This window comes from Myxocyprinus asiaticus, chromosome 3 (genome assembly GCF_019703515.2).
Source record: "Myxocyprinus asiaticus isolate MX2 ecotype Aquarium Trade chromosome 3, UBuf_Myxa_2, whole genome shotgun sequence".
Classification (NCBI taxonomy): domain Eukaryota; kingdom Metazoa; phylum Chordata; class Actinopteri; order Cypriniformes; family Catostomidae; genus Myxocyprinus; species Myxocyprinus asiaticus.
In genome coordinates, this window is record NC_059346.1 from 29,082,031 (window position 1) to 29,105,533 (window position 23,503).

Consider the following 23,503-nt stretch of genomic DNA (forward strand, 5'->3'; position numbering starts at 1 on the left):
AATGCTGATGTCACTGTCGCTGATCACTCAGTCAGCAAGGAAGATTTTGGTCAGATTGTGAGGAAAGAACAAAATTAAGGCTGATGTCTGATGTAATTGCATTAAGCATTCGGAAATGCACAATGACTCAGAGGTTTAAAAAGAGAGATGTGTAGGCTACTGATGTATGATCTAAAAAGATAAACAGACACAATCCTTGCCTTAAAATATTCTGCACATTTAACCACTCACATTGTAAGACTTTTTGTATGTATATACATACATACACTTGAAGTCAGAAGTTTACATACACCTTAGCCAAATTCATTTAGGGGCCATTTACACGACAACATTTTCAACTAAAACGGAAAACTTTCTATGTGTTTTGGCTGTTCGTTTACACGACAATGGCGTTTTGCAGCTTGAAAACGCAAACTTTTGAAAACAGGTTTCAAAGTGCAAGTTTTTGAAAACGATGCCGTTATCGTCTCCTTGTAAACATACAAAAACGCAAATTTTTGAAAACAATGACGTCATGGGCACGCGTATTACGTGTTATATAAAGAATGATGGATTGATAGGCATCAATTTGAGATGTATAATTATCAGTATGAATACTGGTGTCTGGTGCAAATAACAATAATCAACAGTTTATTCATTTGGAGTGTTTTGTATGGAGTGTGAACATTGAACAGTAGGCAGAACCTGCAATTTGAAAATCTTGAAATTAATGTATTGATTCAGATGAGAAAAATGTATTTGTATTTTAAATGTTATTTATTTATTTACTTAATTTTATTTGATGTACCTTTACCCTACAATTCATTCGCCCACCGCTTATGTATATAGCCTATAGACAGAGATGTGATGCAATGTACAGTATTCATTGATATGCTTAGAATATGAAAACACGAGGCAGTGAAAATGCATGTTAGATCCAGTGTACACAAGACCTCTCTCTCCGTCAGAAGATATCCATATATCAGAGTTCTGTCTGATATCCAAAACCAGTCAACATCAACATCAACAGCTTGTTATGTTAACTTACTCTCCTACTAGCCCAAGAGTCAGCAGGGGGAATACAGAAGAAGGCATGAGACGAAGTGATGGTAAAAACTAGCAGAGTTTATTGAATAATCTTGAGAGTTCAGTCTATAGGCATGCACGCGAGTACTTCAAAACAACGTGCGAGACATTCAAAACTACAATAACGGACTACAGGACTGTGTTTGTGCTGCTCAAGATTTTGAGTTTATTGACGCTTCTCCAGCAAAGTGTAGATTTACTGCATCACTACTATGACCAGTGATCGCCACCTTCATTGTTTGTATTCACTGCTCTGTGGAAGAATGCTTATGTGCGCAGGCACGTAGTGTTTCTTTACAAAGTGACATCTACTGGCCTGGCCCGGCATGCATAATACAGCGTTTTTTGTCATTTTTGCGGATCCGTGTGAACGGGGATCATTTTGACAACGTTGTCGTCTGTACGCAAAACTTTTCAAAAATGCAAAGGAAAAACTTTTCAGTTTTTAGTACATCGTTGTCGTGTAAACATACCCTTAAACTCAGTTTTTCACAGTTCCTGACATTTAATTGAAGAAAACATTCCCTGTCTTAGGTCAGTTAGGAACACTATTTTAAGAATGTGAAATGTCAGAATAATAGTAGAGAAAATTATTTATTTCAGCTTTTATTTCTTTCATCACATTGCCAGTGGGTCAGAAGTTTACATACACTTTGTTAGTATTTGATAGCATTGCCTTTAAATTGTTTAACTTGGGTCAAATTTTTTGAGTAGCCTTCCACAAGCTTCTCACAATAAGTTGCTGGAATTTTGGCACATTTCTCCAGACAGAACTGGTGTAACTGAGTCAGATTTGTAGGCCTCCTTGCTTGCACACGCTTTTTCAGTTGTGCCCTCAAATTTTCAGACTGAAAATTTAGGGCTTTGTGATGGCCACTCCAATACCTTGACTTTGTTGTCCTTTAGCCATTTTGCCACAACTTGGAGGTATGCTTGGGGTCATTGTCCATTTGGAAGACCCATTTGTGACCAAGCTTTAACTTCCTGACTGATGTCTTGATATATTTACATAATTTTCCTTCCTCATGATGCCATCTATTTTGTGAAGTGCACCAGTCCCTCCTGCAGCAAAGCACCCCCACAACATGATGCTGTCACCCCCATGCTTCACGGTTGGGATGGTGTTCTTTGGCTTGCAAGCCTCACCCTTTTTCCTCCAAACATAACAATGGTCATTATGGCCAAATGGTAAAATTTTTGTTTTATCACACCAGAGGACATTTCTCCAAAAAGTAAGATCTTTGTCCCCATGTGCACTTGCAAACTGTAGTCTGGCTTTTTTATGGCTGTTTTGGAGCAGTGGCTTCTTCCTTGTTGAGCAGGCTTTCAGATTATGTCGATATAGGACTTGTTTTACTGTGGATATAGATACTTGTCTACCTGTTTCATCCAGCATTTTCACAAGGTCCTTTGCTGTTGTTCTGGGATTGATTTGCACTTTTCGCACCAAATTATGCTCATCTCTAGGAAACAGAATGTGTCTCCTTCCTGAGTGGTATGATGGCTGCGTGGTCCCATGGTGTTTACACTTGCGTACTATTGTTTGTACAGATGAATGTGGTACCTTCTGGTGTTTGGAAATTGCTCCAAAGGATGAACCAGACTTGTGGAGGACCAACACTTTTTTTCTGAGGTCTTGGCTGATTTCTTTTTATTTTCCCATGATGTCAAGCAAAGAGGCACTGAATTTGAAGGTAGGCCTTAAAATACATCCACAGGTACACCTCCAATTGACTCCAATGAGCCAAATAGCCTATCAGAAGCTAACTGGCTAATCGGCTAAAGGCTTGACATATTTTTTTGGAATTTTCCAAGCTGCTTAAAGGCACAGTTAACTTAGTGTATGTAAACTTCTGACCCACTGGAATTGTTATATAGTCAATTAAAAGTTAAACAATCTGTCTGTAAACAAAAGTACTTGTGTCAAGCACAAAGTTGATGTCCTAAACAACCTGCCAAAACTATAATTTGCTAATATGAAATCTGTGGAGTGGTTAAAAAATGTGTTATAATGACTTCAGCCTAAGTGTATGTAAACTTCTGACTTCAACTGTAAATACATATGTACATTTGTACATACAGTATGCATCTCATGGGATCTAAAAAACATTAGCAACTTATTATCTTACACTTAATTTGCATTAAAGTAATAACACAATCGTTTAAACACACACACACACACACACACACACACACAAATAATTTCTACAGACACAGAGTGAAAATCAGTTCATAAAAAATGACTAAAAACAGGTTAGATCTCTATCTCTGTAAATATCTGTCTTTCCCTTTCTCTCTTAATTTTTCTCTATTTCTTTCTTTTTTTCAGAACTTGCTCTACATTTACAATGTGTACATGTTTATTTCTCAGTTTTGGAAAAATTTCTTGTTTCAGTACTAAATAAGAGAGTGTTGATCTTAACGATGTTGTTCATCAAAGACAGGACCTGTGATAAATATTCATATGTAGTCTCACTCCAGTCATACATCACAAGAAATGTAGAGTCTCGAAGTCTTGCAAATTATTTAAAGTAAAAAGTAAAAGTTCTGCCACATATAAATATTTCACCTTGAAATATTTCATACTTTTTTTTGGGGGGGGGGGGGGTGTTAGGAATACCTCAAATAGCTTGGTAGAAGCTTATTATGACATAGCAAAAAGCAATAATAATAATAGTAATAATAAAATAAAATAAAACTTGGGTACCAACCAACCAACACACACATACATTCACATTTGGAGCAAAACTAAATGCTCACTTTTACTATTAAAATATTAGGTCAGAGTTACTAATATAGGTCAATTTTACAAACTTGTCTACCCTTTGTCTTTGTCTTTCACTATAGCAACACACTCTTTCCTCAGCCTATTGTCACCATCACAGCTTATAACATGCCACATACCTCTGTGTGTATGTATGCATGTCTGTTTGGGTGTGTGTGTGTCTGTGATCAAGGAAGTCAGAGTGCTCCAGTGGAAATAATATACATTCTTTACTTTTCCTGTTGTGACCTTTGTGTATGTGTGTGTAAATGCCTTGAAATTTTAAAAATGTAGGCATTCAGTGACCCCAAAAAGTCTTTGGACACTTAAGCCACACTTAAATATATCTGAATGTCATTGCATTAAACACAAAATGTCAAAACAAGTGGCATCTGCAAAAAAAAATAAAAAAAAATATATATATATATATATATATATATATATATATATATATATATATATATATATATATATGATGTGAGACCTTTCCTCAGAATTAACTCCTCTTTTCTGGGGACATTCATGCATTTTTGTGGCCACTGTATATGACATTGTCATTGATGCTTTTAGAAGTACCAGGGTTTCAGAGTAAATAAATCTGAGTATGTTTGGGAAGGAGAGAATGAGTGATATCCTAGATAACCGTAAGCCATTGAACTTTATTTTAACAACAAACAATGATTGAGGAACAATAGAATAAATTTCCTCATCCAAACACTGTCTGCATTCTGATAGGTCATGACTGAGTCAGACACATGTGTTGAAGGGTGAATGTATTTGTGGAGGACAGTTAAACTAAGCATGAATGTCTCTTCCTGTTTTGTTCAAGAACAATCACATTGGGCATTGTTTGTGTCTGGATGCCCAGGTCAAAATGTCAAGCACATGTCACTAACAGCATGAGGCATCACAGCAGTTATCAGAGCTTTCCTCTCTACCTCCCTCACATACTCACATACTGTATTGCTGCAATGACAATGACTAACAATCTGCACTTGAACTGCTGGGGAAACATTGTAGGAAACATGTCCCTCATTTTTTGTTCAAAATTGAGTTTTTCTGGGGGACTGGGTAGCTCAGCGAGTATTGACGCTGACTACCACCCCTGGAGTCGCCAGTTCGAATCCAGGGTGTGCTGAGTGACTCCAGCCAGGTCTCCTAAGCAACCAAATTGGCCCGGTTTCTAGGGAGGGTAGAGTCACATGGGGTAATCTCCTCTTGGTCGCAATTAGTGGTTCTCGCTCTCAATGGGGCGTGTGGTAAGTTGTGTTTGGTTCACAGAGTGTAGCATGAGCCTCCACAGTCTGGGAATCTCCGCGGTGTTATGCACAATGTGCCACGTGATAAGATGAGACTGAGACTTGTCCTGCGCCACCCGGATTGAGGTGAGTAACCGCGCCACCACGGGGACCTACTATGTATTGGGAATTGGGCATTCCAAATAGGGGATAATAAAAAAAAATATATTTTAAAAAACAATTTTCTAGGAAAAAACAAAACAAAAAACTGAATGCAGGGATGTCATAATCCCCCAACCCTCACTCAGTGCTCTCTTAGTGCCCTAGGCAATCAAAGAAAGAAAAAACTATGTTTGTCCGGTGGTAAAGCTGTTTGACTCTTGGTCGTGTCTGTATAATAAGGTCATGGGACCTTGTTGAAGACATGCAGTCATGCAAAGGAATTCTGTTCAGTCTATGTTGACCAGTATGGGTTTTTTAAGGCTGATATCAATATCTAGAGAGCAGGGTAATGCTACTGTATATACACTCACTAAGCACTTTATTAGGAAGACCTGTACACCTACTTATTCATGGGATTATCTAATCAGCCTATCGTGTGTCAGCAGTGCAATGCATAAAGTCATGCAGATACAGGTTAGGAGCTTCAGTTAATGTTCACATCAACCATCAGAATGGGGAAAAATTTGATCTCAGTGATTTCGACCGTGGCATGATTATTTCTGTAACTGCTGGTGTCCTGGGATTTTCGAGCACAACAGCCTCTAGAGTTTACTCAGAATGGTGCCAAAATCTGCAGTTCTGCAGACGGAAATGTCTTGTTGATGACAGAGGTAAACAGAGAATGGCCAGACTGGTTCGAGCTGATAGAAAGGCTATGGTAACTCAGATAGCCACTCTGTGCAATTGTAGTGAGCAGAATAGCATCTCAGAATGTACAACACGTCGAACCTTGAGGCGGATGGGCTACAACAACAGAAGACCACGTCTTGCACTTTATTAGGACCATAGTGTTCCTAATGAAGTGCTCAGTGAGTGTATATATATATATATATATATATATACACTATGTAATGAAAACAAGTAAGATTAAAAATTTTTTTTTTTTTTTAAATTTAGTTCATTCAGCATAAAAGTCAAAGATTTGTTTGACTTTTTAAGCATGCAAGAAGACCAGGGTTCAAACTCTGAACCAATATAAATATATATATATATATATATATATATATATATATATATATATATATATATATATATATATTAATAAACCAAACAAAGTTGCAATTGAACTTGACAGACAGTGACAAACTTTCATTGTATGGAAATTAGCAATCTTGACATTTCATTAGGCTTGGGATCAATTGGGATCAATTTTCCTGATGATTATTGATATATATTAGGATTTTTTTCAGAAATAAATAGGGCTGCTCAATGCACAATAGTTTTTTTCTTTTCAAACATATTCTCAACACAACTTTGGTAAAGTGTAAGCGGTAGGGTAACTTATAGGGGGTTGTGCACCGGACGCGTCTGGCAGACATAGCGTGTTATAAAATTGGTAACAATTATTTTCTACAAAGGTATGCACACACCGCCAACGTTCAGCGTCAAAATTCTGCAGTGCCACAGAGCGCAACTCGCATAGTTTTCCATTAAATTAGACCCAAATCATTTTCAAAGGACAAAGATTATTTACTCTAGCCATCACTGGATGTTATACTGTTTATAAGCATCTTTCACATAGGCTACACAATGTATTTTCAGTTACAAGTATGTTGTTTTGTGGTTTAACAGCTTGAATAAAAGACCTATTCAATGCTTCTGCCTGAGTGTATTTACTGTAGATAAGAATTTCTTCATAGCATATCACAAAGCATGTGATACAAATAAATCAGCCTGCCATCATTCTTTTCCAGTTGTTTATTTTTGGCTTTTTTGTCATTTTCATTCATAGGAATGTACATGGGCATATGACACGGGCCAGACACGGTCACATTACCCACATAGACCTCGTGCATCAACTCCCAGGCCATGGCTCCACACAGCCTGATCATTGATTTCTGTGTATGTGTGACTAAACTCTCTAATGACCACTTTTTCATAATACTATAGCTCTGTGAAAGCCACACTTCATTAATAGATTCCTTTTGACCAGTCATGAAAGGATGAGATGACCAACTGATTGTTTGTACAAAGGATAGAACAGATAGCTGCCTGTATAAAACAATTCCAGCCATGTATGAAACAAGCAGAATCAAGATCTGATTATGAACAATGACAAATTCCACTGCCATTCCGTTGTTCTCTTCGTCAGCCAACATTTGTGAGACAAGCCTTAACACACTTTAAAAAGTGAACGCATTTAACACTCATGTTCTGTCTGTATTTAATAACACAGTTGAAAATCTACTCTATGAAAAATGTTGCAGTACTTATGTTTGAGGTTTCAGAGACCCCAGGTATAAACCATGAATAAATGTATGAATTTTGACAAGATTTTCTGATATACAGTAGAAGTAAACTCCTGCCAAATGTTTAATTTGATTTATTTTATTGTATTTCTATCAAATAGGTTTTGATTAGGGTCAGAAGAACCTAAAAGAATTTGAAGCAGAATTAATTTAGAAATTACTATTGTTATTTTTACACGTAAAACACCTGCAAATTACTAATATAGAAACAGTGACACTAGCGGGACACTTAACCAATCCAAGGCTTCACAGCCACATTAAAAACTTTCAGGACGGTGCAGGTCAAAGAATGGGGTGCTGGGTTGAGCTCTGGCTGAGAGAAGTGGTGAAGAAACAGACGTGCAGAGAGAGGGATGAGAGAGTTTTGCCAGTGGGAGGAGAGAGTGTGTGTAGAGTGTGTGACGGATAAGAAATGGCAGTTAACATTCCACAGGTAGAGTCCCCTGCTGAATAAACCAAGAGTTTGCACACTGTCATAATTCATACATGAGATAAAACTCACAAAGTGTTTGAGACGGATGCTTTGCAAGTTAAATGAGAATGTCTTATCTGGTCTCTCTTTCTGAGGATCTAGTGATTAACTTTCATCCATATCTTCCCCATTCAGGATGTGATTGACCATACATATTGTCACAGCTGCGACAGCTTCACATTATGCCTTGGAGACCTGTGTTCTTTCTCTCTGGCTTTCTGTCGGTCTCCTTTGTTTTATTCTGGTACAACAGGGTAAGATTAAGGATTAGCTGTGCGAAATGGTGTTACTCTATGATGATGCACTACATGGACGGCTTTCACTGTTGCGCACCATCTCCGTGTTTATATCACCATCTCCTGCTGAAAGCTTTTACATGTGCTCCTCCCGTGAATGCCACTGGGGGAGAAACAGGTGGCGGATGCCCCGAATGGACCCTCCACCGGGAGTTGTGGGCCCCCCCGGAGCCACAGGCCCCGGTGGTTAAGGCTTTTTCTAGATCGAAATTCGATCAAGAGCCATATTCGGGTGAAGTGCTTATTAAGCTGATTACAGTTCAGAAACGTGTGGAGGAGGAGTCAGGAAGCGCGTCATTGTTTACAAGAGAAACTTGTGCCGTTCACAAACCAAAACAGTCCAAAACAATTTCAAAACAATATAAAAAAAAAAAATAATAATAATTTCCAAATAATAATAAAAAAAAACCCAATGTAAACAATGACGCTCTTCCTGACTCCTCCTCCACGTGACGTGTGACCTTACCAACAAGCTTATGTCATCCCTCTCATGAGCGCACGTCACAGAGATGTACGGAAGTGAACATTTGTAGTTAAAAAGTATATAAGTATTGTTTTGTTTCTAAAAAATAATTAATCATTTGGGTTCAGAAGAACTTTATTTGTGGACTGGAGTCATGTGGATTATTTTGATGCACCCAAAATATGTATTTTGGACCGTCAAAAAAATGGAGTACATTCACTTGCATTGTTTAAAGGAGGAGGCCTGAAATGAAATCCTAAAAATCTTAAATTCTGTTTTGATGAAGAAACAAACTCAGATACATCTTGGATGGCTTGGGGGTGAGTAAATTATCAGCAAATTTAAATTTTTGGGTGAACTATTCCTTTAAATAAATTCAGTTTACCGCCTGCTTTCCTCAGGCAGTAATAGTGCACGTAATAGTGTTGTAAAGGTTTTGAGAATAAAGCGCAGACCATAATGATCCTGATTTACATAGAAAGGAGGCATTTAAATTAAAATACTCAAAATGCAGCTTTTTCAGTGCTGCTTGTGTCAACGGTCCTACTCCACCCGCTCTGAGTGGGATTTGAACTGGTGATCCCTGGCATGGGAGTCGGATGCTCTAGCAAGGAGGCTATAAAGCCGTGGCCTATAACCTCGTTGCCAGGAGAGTGAGGTTTACACACTGCACAGCTATCAAGTACCAGCTGGCTACCATTACACTCACCCACCTAGACCTCACTCCCATCCGTTACATTTTCGCCTGCTTACACTAGCTAATGGTTAGTGAATAAGATGCAGATTTTGCTCTGAAATACCACATCCAAAAGTGGCACAACTATTTAGTGAATTCGCCCCTCACTGTTTAGCAAAAAATTCACAATGTTTACTAAAAAATTAAAAAATATTTGAAAATTGAAAAAGTGCAATGACCTCTTCCGTTTATCAGTCAATCCTTCTCAGCTATTGTCTATGCCTGATAATCTCAAAATGGCCAAATATCAACCAAATTATCAGCCTGGCCGATATATCGGTCTATTACTATTGCAGAGTGATTAATTTACCCGCAAGGTTGCTACCAACTCCCTGACCACCACGTTATTAACTTTAGCATTCCCAAAAAGCACAGTTCCAGGCAATGGGCAGTGTGGGGCCCCTGGTGCAGTGACCCCTGGTAAGCCCAATGCTCTTCAGGCCCACTTCCTTCCAGCTGCAAACTCACTCCCTGCCCTGTCTTGGGGCTATTAATAGAGCAACAATGATCTGCAAATACAGTTCTGCATGGAGCATCCTGCGATAGAGGACATGAATTTGGAAAAACAAGACTGAAGGGTGGATAAAAGACAGATAGGATGGATGTGGCATTCACTACATTCTTCTCACACATGTGCATTTGGATGCAGGTCAGGCTCTTGTGTTTACATTCATAAATTCATAAGCATGTGTAGAAAGCATTTGTGTGTAAATGACTCAAGCTTGACATACTTGTATGTGCAATATATTAATAGTATATATATAGGAGACAGGAGACTGAAAAGCGATCCCTTACCTCTAAATCACTCCAAAAGTGAAAAACTCCTCACAACATCGCTGTATCAGCACATGGAGAGCCAACAGTTACACGTATTGCTGTCCCGTTACAGTCCAGCTACATCCAAACTCTCTTTCTCTCTTTTTGCCCACCTTATTTTGCATTCACACACTTTCTTTCTCTCCCTTCGTAGCTGGAGTAGCAGCTTTGTGTGTATACTAGTGTGTGAGAGAGCGGGAGAGAGTGAGAGTGTGTGTAAGCTAGCACTAGACTCCGGTAGGGGCATTCACTGCAAACAGAGTCCAGACCCTCCCCTTTACACAAGATCTAAGCCATACAAGCAGACAGAGAGAGAGAGAGAGAGAGAGAGAGAGAGAGAGAGAGAGAGAGAGAGAGAGAGAATGTGTGTTATGTGTGAACAAGAGCTAGAGCAAAGGAAAGGTTTGTCTTTCCATCAGTGACAATAATAGTAAAAGTCCTTCTTTTTAACTCTTTTCAGCTTCCAAGAACAAAAGACATGAAGAGTTTTCCAGACAAAAAAAAAAAAAAACTTTTCCAGTGCACTTTCATTATGTATACAGTCATAAGTCATTAGGTAAAATTGTTAAGAACAAAAGGATTCATGGTCCCTTATACTGCTTCTCTTTATACTCTATAGATGACACAAACACACACACACACACACACACACACACACACATGCACAAGTGGCTGTGTAAGGGAATGCCGTTGTTCATTGACGCCCTCAGGGCAGAGAGAGGGCGGGGTCAAGAGCGGGGAAAGCAAAATTCCAGACGGATACTGGACCAATCAGAAGTCAGGTTGTGGTTGAAAAGGCAAAGACATCAGGACTGGGTTCTACTACAGCCAAAGAAACAGAACACTACACAAACTCCAGCTCTTAAACTGACCTTTCATATAAAAGAATCATTATACTGAAATACAACTTATCAGAAATCAGTGTGTGGGAAGACACTAGAAAACATTTTGTGTTGTAAAAGTATGCTAGACAAAATTCCATATCTTCTAACACACACACATATATACACGCACAATCGCATGCACACACGCACACGCACACACTCGATGTCTCATATTTCCACTGTCTCTTGCCGACAGGAAGAGACATTTGTCCATTAGAACAACTGTAGCATCTCCATCACCCTCCCTTCCTCCATCTAGACCTGTTGACACCTCTGATTTACACACACACACACAAACACACACACACACACACACACACACACACACACACACACATAAAGAGAGAGAGAGAGAGAGAGAGAGAGAGAGAGAGAGAGAGAGAGAGAGACAGAGATTTCGGCAAGTTTTGCAAACACCAGTCACATTTTCTTAATCTAGTTTCCTTCATCCTTGCACTATCAAGCTGTGCACTCATCACTAATAATCACCTGTCTCCTCTCGATCTTGAGCTTTGCATGTTTTTATGTCATGATGGAAAACTACATGCTGAGTAAACACCATATAAAGGACAAGGACTTTTTTTTTTAGGTTACAAACTGGTAATTACAAAGGTATTACGCTATAAATGTTGTATATGAGGACATTTCTAGTGTCCCCATAATTCAAATCGCTTAAAAAACATACTAAACAATGTTCCCTGTCTGTCACTCACTCGACGTTGTGTCGATGTAGTGACACAAGGGGTTCGATCTTGAGAGCCCCAATCACCTTTGCTTAAAATAGAAAAGGCCAATGAGAATTGGCGAGTGGAATTTGCATGCCACTCTCCGCCCCGGACACACGGGTATAAAAAGATATGGCATGCACCACTCATTCAGATTTTTTCTTCGGAGCCAAATGCACGTTGTGTTCGTCCTCTCACCTTTCGCTACACTGCTGGATTCTTAAGGCACATATCAGCGGTCACCCTCGCACGGTCGAGTGTTGTGCTTCCCCTAGGCACTTCGGCAGCTGAGTCTGCGGGTGCTAAAAGAGTATATTCAAAAGAGTATATTTTCTTCTAAAAGAGCGCAAACCCTTGGCGTCTTTTTAAAGATGTCCTTCCGCGTTTGCGCTACTGGATGTGGCCGTTATCTCTCCCCTCCGGATACCCATGAAATCGGTCTCGAGTGCTTGGGGCACCAGCACACTGAGGCAGCTGTCGTGGAAGGGTCGTGTTCTCATTGCGAGAACATGCCCATGAGAATGTTGCGGTCGTGGCTCACTTCCTTCTTCATGAAGCAAGGAGCCACCGCGGCTGCTCCCCAACCTGGTCCATCCTGGGCTGATGCTCAGCCGGCCGGTCGGCAAGCACCACGGGTGATCTGGATGTGGACATGGGAGCGTTTCCGCCGGCTCAGCCTCCCTGGACCTCCCATCCCCCAGCACGCTCGTTCTATCTGGAAGAGCTGTCGAGTGATGCAGGCCGTCCACCTCAGGGCGGGTTTAATGTGTCATTCGCGGCTCGCGACGGGGATGAGCTTTCGGTCACAGCATCGGAGGATGGGCTTCTGCTATCGGAAATGGACAAATCTTCTGAGCTCCTGCCCATGGGCGGTAGAGCACAGGATGAGGTGGACGCTGAGATGGCAGCCGTGCTTGCCCAGGCATCTGCGAACATCAGGCTGAATTGGAACCCTCCACCCTGCCCCGAGCGTTCGAGGCTGGATGAATGGTTTCTGGGCTCCATGAATGCCCCGGTGCCTTTCTTCCCGGAAGTGCACGAGGAGCTAACGAAGTCGTGGAAGGCACCTTTTTTTGCCCGTACATGCTTCGCGGGCTCGTCCACTCTGACTACCCTCGACGGCAGAGCAGCTAAGGGATATGTCGAGCTCCTCCATGTAGAGCGTGCCGTAGCGGTGCATATATGCCCGCAGGGTGCAGTCACCTGGCGCGACCGACCAAGGCTCCCTTCCAAGGCCTGTAAGTTCTCTTCCTCATTAATAACGAAGGCTTACAAGGCTGCGGGTCAAGCTGCTTCCGCCCTGCATGCCATGGCCATCCTGCAGGTCCACCAGGCCAAGGCGTTGAAAAATCTGCACGAGGGTAGAACCGACCCAGGGCTGATGCAGGAACTGTGTACTGCGACCGACCTTGCCTTACGGGCGATGAAAGTCATGGCGCATGCCCTGGGCCGGATGATGTCCACTCTTGTGGTCCAAGAGACACCGTTGTGGGCTAGCGGAGCAGCATGTCCCCCCTGGGCGGTCTTCCAGGTGGGGTGCCTGCTCTGCCTTGCCATGAACCACCCTTCCCGGGCACGGTAAGTCCAGTCCCTTGGTGCCGCTGTCGCAGAGGCTGGAGGCCTGGTTAGCGCTCTCCAGCCCCTCGCGGTGGCTCATCAGCACGATTCGCCTCGGCTACGCGATCCGATTCGCCAGATGCCCGCCCAGGTTCAGTGGCATCCTTTCCACTACGGTGGAGGGAGCGATAGAGCCCGTCCCCATAGTCGAGTTGCGCAAGGGCTTTTACAGCCCTTATTTTATTGTTCCCAAGAGAGGGGGAGGGTTGCGCCCAATCTTGGATCTGCGTGCCTTGAACAAAGCCTTTCACAGGCTTCCGTTCAGGATGTTAACGCAGGAGCGCATCCTGGCATCAGTACGACATCAGGATTGGTTCGCGGCCATCAACATGAAGGACGCGTACATTCATGTATCGATCCCTCCTCGACACAGACCCTTTCTTTGATTTGCCTTCGAGAGCCGAGCATACCAGTACAAGGTCCTCCCCTTTGGTCTGTCCCTGTCCCCTTGCATCTTTACCAAGGTCACAGAGGCTGCCCTGGCCCCGCTGAGGGAGAAGGGCATATGCATTCTCAATTATCTCGACGACTGGCTAATCCTAGCTCACTCGCAAGATCTGTTGTGTGCACACAGGGACCTTGTGCTTCAGCACCTCGACCGACTCGGGCTTCAGGTCAACTGGGAGAAGTGCAAGCTCTCCCCTGTGCAGAGCATCTCTTTTCTCGGTATGGAGTTGGACTCAGTCACTCTCAAGGCACGTCTTATGACCGAACGTGCTCAATCAGTGCTGACCTGCCTGAAGACCTTCAGGCAGAAGGTAGCGGCACCAGTGAAAAAATTTCAGAGGCTCCTGGGGCATATGGTATCCTCGGCAGTGGTTCTCCCCCTTGGGTTGATGCATATGAGACCACTTCAGCACTGGCTACAGACTCGAGTCCCGAGGTGGGCATGGCAGCGTGACCATCACGCCACAGTGCCATCAGACTTTCAGCCCTTGGTTTGACCTGATGTTTGATGGCAGGTGTTCCCCTAGAGCAGGTCTCAAGGCATGTCATGGTCACGACAGATGCCTCGAACTCAGGCTGGGGCACCGTGTGCAAAGGACAGGCAGTGTCGGGGCTCTGGACGGGGCCCCGACTCCAATGGCACATCAAATGCTTAGAGTTGCTGGCGGTATTGCTGGCCCTTAGGAGTCTTCGGCTGTTGATTCAGGGCAAGTATGTGTTGGTCTGGACCGACAACACAATGACCATAGTGTACATAAACCACCAAGGTGGCGTACGCTCATGTCGCATGTCGCAACTCGCCTGGCGCCTCCTTTGGAGTCAGCAGACGTTGAAGTCTCTGTGAGCCACTCAGCTCCCGGGCGTCTTCAACCATGCGGCGGATGCGCTCTCATGGTAGGTAACGCTCCGCGAGTGGAGACTCCACCCCAACGCAGTCCAGTTGATTTGGGAGAGATTTGGGGAGGAGCAGGTAGACCTTTTTGCCTCCCAAGAGTCCTCTCACTGCCCCCTTTGGTAGTCCCTGTCCGAGGCCCCCCTCGGCACGGATGCCTTGGCGAACTGCTGGCCTCGGGGGCTACGCAAGTATGCGTTTCCTCCTGTGAGCCTCACTGAAAAGACTCTGTGCAAAGTCAGGAAGGACGAGCAGCAAGTCCTGTTCGTTGTGCCATACTTGGTTATCGGATCTGATGCTCCTGGCAGTAGCACCTCCCTTGCGCATTCCCCTGAGGCAGGACCTTCTCACTCAGGGGCAGGGCATGCTCCAGAACCTGTGGCCGGACCTCTGGAACCTCCACATCTGGCTCCTGGACGGGATGCGGAAGACCTAGCAGGTCTTCCACCAGCGGTGGTAAACACGATCACTCAGGCCAGAGCCCCCTCTACGAGGCGGCTGTATGCCTTGAAATGGCGTCTCTTCACAAACTGGTGTTCTTCCCATGGGGAAGACCCACAGAGATGCGCCGTCGGGTCTGTGCTGTCTTTCCTTCAGGAAGGGCTGGAGAGACTGCTGTCTCCCTCTACCCTGAAAGTGTACGTAGCTGCCATAGCAGCTCACCATGATACACTGGACGGGAGACCCTCATGACAGCGTAACCTGATTAACAGTTTCCTCAAGAGCATGAGGAGGTTGAATTGTCCTAGACCGCGCCTGATTCCTTCTTGGGATCTCTCTGTGGTCCTATCTGCCCTACAGAGAGCACCCTTTGAGCCCCTGGAGCAGACTGAGCTCAGCACTTTGTCTCTGAAGACAGCCCTCCTGGTGGTGCTCACTTCCATCAAGAGGGTGGGGGACCTGCAGGCGCTCTCTGTTACCAGCGAATGCCTGGAGTTCGGGCCGGCACACTCTCACGTGATCTTGAGACCCCGGCCCGGTTACATGTCCAAAGTTCCAACCACTCCTTTTCGGGACCAGGTGGTGAACCTGCAAGCGCTCCCTTCAGAGGAGGAAGACCCAGCCTTGTTGTTGCTGTGTCCAGGATTCTGGACTGCACACAGAGCTTTAGATGCTCAGAGCAGCTCTTTGTCTGCTTTGGAGGGCAGCAGAAGGGGAAAGCTGTCTCCAAGCAGAGGCTGGCCCATTGGATTGTGGATGCCATTTTCCTCACATACCAATCGCAGGACTTGCCATGCCCCTTGGGAGTCTGGGCGCACTCCACTAGAGGTGTTGCGTCCTCCTGGGCACTGGCAAGGGGGGCCTCTCTAGCAGACATATGCAGAGCTGCGGGTTGGGCTACACCCAATACCTTCACAAGGTTTTACAACCTACACATAGAGCCGGTTTTGACCCGAGTGTTACGCAGTAACAGCAGGTAGGCTGGGCGGCCGGTTGGGTGTACCGCTTGCATTGTGCCCTTCCCCTTTCAAAGGTGATAATGTGTGCCTTTTGTCCACAACAGTTCCTCGTATCCAGTGAACCCCAGACGCCTCTTTAATTCTTAAGCACTGTTCTGTGACGAACTCGGTGGAGGAGTTACGGCACCAGGCCCAGTACTCATGGTATGCCCCTTTTCAGGTGAGCCCATGTGCTCGGGCTCAGTACTCCATACGTGGTGATTCCCCTTGGTAATCCCGTATGATGAGTTTCCACTGTTCGGTTTCCCCATAGGTGAACCCTGTGTTTCCCCTAGCCAGAGCTTTCTCTACCTTGGCCACTGTTGCTGCATACTCTCTTTGTAGATAGGGTCCTCCGGTGGTATCATTCCATATGTGAACTTCCCCGTTGGTAAGTCCATGTGAGGTATTCTCCACATATTAACCTCCCTCTGGTAGGATGTGGTCTCCACAGTTACCTCCCTCCTGGAGAGGGAAGAGCACTTCCCAGCGCTATTCTAGAAAGTGCTCGGCAGAAATTGCTTAACAGCAAATTGCTTAACAGCTTAATAGCCTTCTTGGGTAAGTGCCTCCTCCCCCCTTCACTGGACTAGGGAGATGCCTTACCTAACTCACTGGAAGGTCACGACGTGGTTGAGCGCTCGCTGCGAGGCATGCAGCAGCTTGCCCATATCCACTCTTCTGTACCTTGTGACACGGTTCAGCACCTGCGGCATTTCCTATAGGAACCCTTAGTGTCACTACATCGACACAATGTTGAGTGAGTGACAGACAGGGAACGTCTTGGTTACTGATGTAACCTCTGTTCCCAGATGGAGGGAACGAGACTTTGTGTCCCTCCTGCCGCAGCGCTGAACCAGCCGCTGACATGGCCGGGACTCTCTATCGGCTCCTCAGCATAAGTCTGAATGAGAGGTGCACGCCATCTCCTTTTATACCCGTATGTCCGGGGACGGAGAGTGGCATGCAAATTCCACTCTCCAATTCTCATTGGCCTTTTCTATTTTAAGCAAAGGTGATTGGGGCTCTCAAGATCGAACCCCTAGTGTCACTACATCGACACAACGTCTCGTTTCCTCCATCAGGGAACAGAGGTTACATCAGTAACCAAGACATTTTTTTGAAAATGTAAAAATGCGAAAAAAACTTTTTTCAGTATAAAAATCCTTATGTCTATGGAGAGTCCTCATAAGGATAGCCGCACCAACATGTGTGTGTGTGTGTGTGTGTGTGTGTATGTACTTAGCTACAGTATATAGACAAAATTGTCCTCAAAAGTCAGCTAAATCAAACAAAACCTCCCTTCAGGGACAATCAGGGACATCATCATCAAATAGAAAATCAATTAATAAATGAAGCAAATGCTTTAAAATTCGAAAAGAATAAAAGCTAAGCAAATGTGTATGTGCATGTTTTATTTAGTGAAAGTAATGAAAAGGAAGGATTTGCTGAAATTCATAGGCTGCTATAATCAACACTATGTAGAAAACACAGAATTTCGGCCTTTGGCTTTCAACTCAAAATCCCGATGTCACTGTTCAGAGGTCATTCACACTAGAACAGAAGCATCAGAACAAGAGATGTCTTTTTACTGATTATGAGATTGCTTTTTTAAATTACTTGAAAAAAAAAAAAAAACTCAGTTCGGTACCCGCACGCTGTTTGACTACAGCCGGCTGCTTTCAAATGCTCACAAGCATATGTCTGTGTGTGCTCTATAGAGTGCTCGAGTCTTGTGGTGAATGCAGTGAATGCGTTTTCAGACGTTTAAGTGTGTACAAGCAACTTTTTGAAAACATTTGAAAACGGCAGTGTGGATGAAGACATTTAGAATACGAACACAACGTTTTCAAATTTATCCGGATTAATGAGAAAGTTGCCTCAGATGTGTTGAATGGCTTTAGCTAAAGTCTTTGAGAGTAAACAAGAGTAGGAATGCAGGTTTTGAAGCAACCTTCTGGAGCTTCAGCCCTGAGAAAGAATGTCAACAGCTGTCACCACAGAGACAATGGCCTCCCTGTGCTTGACCCAAGAGAGGTGTTGGATGAGCCCATGTGAGAAAGGCTTGTCATCCTCATGAGTGTCTGTTCTGGAAGAGCCCACAGACTAAGCACCTTCATTCCCACCTGGAAATGCACAAGTGTAACATTCCAGTGTCTGAAAAAGCCACATCTTTCTACCACCTGAGAGACAGACAACAGAATAGCCCTTCAAAGCATGACGTCTGGCTTAACAGAATTGGGCTGAGACCCTCTCAAAATAGAACAGGTCCCAACATTCTCCACAAAGGGTTATGCTACATGCTAAACTTCCTCTTTTTGCACAAAACAGCAGATTAACATTCCACAATAGATCTATGTATGGACACTTATTGGCATATGGACAGTTGTGAACCAATAAAGATTAACAAATATGTTACATTTGAAGTGATCATTTGAAGTTCTCTTGGCCATGAAAAAGTGTATTCCTCAGAATACAGCACAACAGTGCCTGCCCACTTTTTCAGTTTGGTTCAGAAATAAATTTTCCCATTTATTTTTTCCCCAAGGTATATCATAAAGTACTTCATAAAAGAGATCTAAGCCATAAAGCAAACCACCCAGCTCCGAGGTGAATTACAACACTGTAAAATTTGATTTGAATCATAAAGTATTTGTACATTTGAAAAAAAGACAAAGGTAAAAGACTGTGAACTGGTACTTAACTGGTAATTTTTCATGAATAAATGAACTAAAATCCCATGAAACATTGAATGATGTAATCGACTAAAAAAATATGGAAAAAACTAGAGGTCGACCGATAGTGGATTTTGACAATACTGATAACTAAGGTGGTGGAAAGGGCAGATAACAGATTAATCTGTCGATTTTAAAATCGATTTATAGAATGTCACAACTTTTTTTTTTTTTTTACTATGGTGGGCAAAGACAAAGAGTCCAAAATGAATAAAATCCCAGGAGCAGTTTTTTGTTCAAACAAAATCCTAATAATTATTTGGTGCATAACACAGGAATTTTAAGTATAAACAAGCCTGAAACATGATGTATGTAAAAGATTATGCAAATTTTTACATACATACATACATGTATGTAAAACCGATATATCGGCCTACCTCTAAAAAAAACAAAAAACTACTATATCCAGATGTATGCAAATATTCAGTAAGCAGTTTGAGAGAGTAGGTTGCATCATTATGGAAGTTGGCTTTTGCTGCTGGGCTCTTTTGCTGCGGTTTGTTTGCCGCGATTCTCTGATTGGTAGATTTTACCCCTCAGGATCATGGGTAGTGTAGTTTTTCTCCAGGTAGTTTACAATTAAATTACAAAAAATATATTTAAAAAAATTTAGTTGAAAAACCATGTACTGATGGCTTCAGCAGAAGCATATACCATCAATAAACAACCTCAGAGCTCAAGCTAGATCTGTCTTTAAAGGTCTATCAGCTATTGTTAATAATCAAATCAACTATGGAAAAAATTAATAGAATTTTTACTTCTGAAACCAAACTGTTGCGCTCTATTGAAACTTATAGGTGGTGCATAATTTCTGTGCCACTTCCGTACCACCAAATTAAATTGCAATAATTACTGTTTCCTGAACACTCCCCCCCATCTGCCATTTGTTTGGAAACAGATTGTCCTGCCCAAACTCACGCCATTGGTTGAGCCAATGTTGCTGCCAGGATGCTCAAACAAACAGAGCAATGTTTTGATTCGACCGTGGCATGATTGTTGGTGCCAAACGGGCTGGTTTGAGTATATCTGTAACTGCTGATCTCCTGGGATTTTCATGCAAAACAGTCTCTTGAGTTTACTCAGAATTGTGCCCCCCAAAAAAACAAAAAAACAAACATCCAGTGAGCGGCAGTTCTGTGGATGGAAAAGCCTTGTTGATGAGAGAGGTCAACAGAAAATGACCAGACTGGTTTGAGTTGACAGAAAGGCTACGGTAACTCAGATAACCACTCTGTTTAATTGTAGTAAGCAGAATAGCATTTCAGAATGCACAACACGTTGAGCACTTTATTAGGATCATAGTGTTCCTAATAAAGTGCTTAGTGAGTGTATATAGGAGTTGTCTTTGGATATTAAGCTGGGATAGGAGAAAGTATTTTACCATCTAAACAGTTGAACAAAACCTTTCAAATTAACCTTCTCTTACACTCTCATAGATCACAATCCACCACAACTCTGCATTTTCATCAACACTAGAAGCACGAGAAAGGAAAACAGGCTAGACGAAAGAAGGATTACAGTCTGCACGTCTGCTGTTACCAAAAGTGATTAGCTTCTCATCTGGGAAACCCTTAGCAGTCATGCATGCTCATTTTGCCGCCTTCCAAATCAACACTTGCTCCTTTCAACAGTGTTTATACTGCTAAACAAAAGTGTCCTCTCAGGCCTTTTGTTCTCAACATGTACAATGGATTGGAATTTGTAGAGTCCCTCGCAGCTATGCTATTTTTGAGCACACAAAGCTAAGAAGCTCGACATGTAGGACTGTGTGAAACAGTCAGCCAGAGCACAACACAGATAAATATATCCAGAGACCCAAATTGTTATAAATATTGCAACTTGTCATATTAATGTATTTCAGACCCTGAAGTCTTGGAGTTAGTTTTTGTTACCGCTTTAACAGAGATTAAAGTTTAAGAAAACACTGCAGCAAAACTTTTTTCTTCAAAGTATTTTTACAATATGACTTTTTAAAAACATTTTTTATCAAAGGCAGAAGTATCTGACAGTTGTGTCTCCTACTGAACTCTCACTCTCTCTTCTATTCCACATGCAGACACACACACTTACACAGCATGGTTCCCATCACTAACAAACAAATTCAAATGGCAGTGTACATAAGCGCTCAGATCATAGAGTCCTTCAGAAAAACAGACTAGATTTACAAGCTCTATATCTTACTCCCTGAGACATTTAAAATCCTGTTATTGACAAAATCATCTATTATATTTTGCATCCTAAACACTCTGCAACAAACTTATCAGTTCAAATACACTATAACACCATTTTTCTGATACCATAATTCAGTCTCAAGTATCTTTCTTTCAAACTATGTTTCTGTAATTTGAAATGTGTCTCATGCTCATTTGTAAATTCTAAATCCAACTGAATTCAATTGAAGGGCATGTCTTTTTTATTTGTAAAACTATGAACTTTAATTTGACAATAGGAGATTTTGTTTTAATGCGCAAGTAAGGCAGATAGAAGCAGTAATTATTCCCAGTGTAGTTGAAGTCCTGCTGTGCTTGAATCTGTTCAGACATTCTGAGGAAACTCTCGAGCTTGATTTTCCCCGCTTGAGCTGTGTGAACAGAAAGAGATGAACATCTGCAACATCTGAACTGCTTTACAAACAGATTAATTACCTCTCTCAAATGCATCCTATTTCTACATGAAATAAATCCCTATATCCACAGACAATGAAGCGAATTAACAGGCATGTCATTATCATCAACTAAAATATGTTATTTTATGCCATTTTAGTCAGAGACAAATTGATTAAAATTAATTAAATATTGACTTAATTTAATGAACATTTATAATCAAAAGACTAAAACACTGACTAAAGCAAAAAACGGTTTAAAAATTAACACTGCCTGCAGCCAGCATCCAAATGTTCAAATCCACAGACTTTCAGGATTAAACACAACACAAAAAAGAACCAAAAATACCATCCTGGACATGCACCATAGCAGTGCCATGACATTCTATGAAGTATCTTAAAGCAGGGTTTTTAAAACTGTCCGGCGACCCCCAGGGGGCCATAAGTGAGTGCTAGGTGGTCCTCAGATAATTTAGGAGAAAACAAAAGTGTTAAACTTTGAGTTAAACAAAAGTATAAAAGTTAACATTTGCTGAATTCGACATTATTACTGTTTCATTCTTTCTAAAGGTGGGAAATCATGAGATAAAATGTTATTCTACTGACAGCCATATAGTTTCTCTTCACCACTGTCACCATTAGCTTACTCTCTAGGGGCTGTAAAGGCTAGAGTATACTACTTTTTCCCACGTGCGGGTGCGTCTTGCGCAGTCGAGTGCTCAGCTTTTTCAAAGTACTGTATACTCTTGATCGTGAAACCATATGGAGGCATTCAGCACATGCATGTTACGGCAGTGACTTTGCTTTGTGATACTCTTTTCATGCACATTCTGTCTGCACGTCTTGCATGTCTGTGAGCTTCAATATGATACAAATCCCTTTGAATTGAGTTGAAGAACTCAATTGGCTTTAGTAAAGTGGCAATATAAATGCAAATTATTACATTTTGCAAGCAATACCTTGTCCTTATAATATTAGATACTATTTTTCTCACACAATATAAATGGATCTTTGTACATGAAAATATATGTCTGTCTTTATGTTTTATTTAGGAGGGTCCTTCGCAAGGGCATCATTATATTTGGGGGTCCTTGACATCAAACAGTTTGGAAACCCTTGCCTTAGTGTATCAAATAAATATCATGGTATATTATGGTATCAATCAGTACCATGCTAAATATAAATGTTGCATGGTATTACCATGTGATACCATCATTGTACCATGGAACCATCCCCTTACAGTTTTGTAAGGGGACTGAATAAAAATGTGCTAAATACCTGCCAAGGAAAAAATTCCTTGAATTCTTTAATAATTAATAGAGCTGTTAATGTTAATGCATGCGATTAATTAAAAAAAGTGTAATGAGTTAATTTTTCTTAAATTGCGATTACCGAGTTTACCGCTAATACAGCATAAACACTGGTGTTAAGGGCAGAAACTTTGTAATGTGTCCGCCCAGATTAATTACACTGAGGCACATGCCACAGCACCAGAGCCCTTCTACCAAGGACAACCTACAAGCTTAGCATACGCGGCGGTCCCATAAACATTCTATGGGCAGTACTGTCTTAACACGCTAAAGTTGACCATTACGCTCTCTCTTACGATTGAGCCACGGAGGTTGTTATCTCAATATATAAAATAATCTCTGACAGCGCTTCCTTATCAGTGATAAAATGATGGAGAAAGGAGCACTTAATGCTATTTGATGTACAAAACAAGCACAGATCGGACTTGTGATAGAAATCAAGTATTTTTCTGCCTATGTAAGGCACATTCTAATTACCACAGAAGCACACCAAATCTTAACTATCACCAAAACGCAGAATGAGACGTTTTT

The 23,503-nt window shown here is 42.1% G+C and overlaps 2 protein-coding genes across 2 annotated transcripts in view; both read right to left on the minus strand.

The window, feature by feature from the left end:
- The window catches only part of LOC127420916 (disabled homolog 2-interacting protein-like), a 189,964-nt gene extending 179,476 nt beyond the window's left edge, over positions 1–10,488 (minus strand). Inside the window, exon 1 of the mRNA XM_051663547.1 lies at positions 10,301–10,488. The gene's annotated coding sequence lies outside the window, so the exon portion shown is untranslated. The remainder of the gene's footprint in view (positions 1–10,300) is intronic.
- Positions 10,489–21,595: 11,107 nt separating this feature from the next.
- si:dkeyp-72a4.1 (uncharacterized protein LOC100148058 homolog) overlaps positions 21,596–23,503 on the minus strand; it is a 70,193-nt gene continuing 68,285 nt past the window's right edge. Inside the window, 1 exon segment of the mRNA XM_051662972.1 lies at positions 21,596–21,641. Within this exon segment, the coding sequence (XP_051518932.1) occupies positions 21,596–21,641 (46 nt within the window).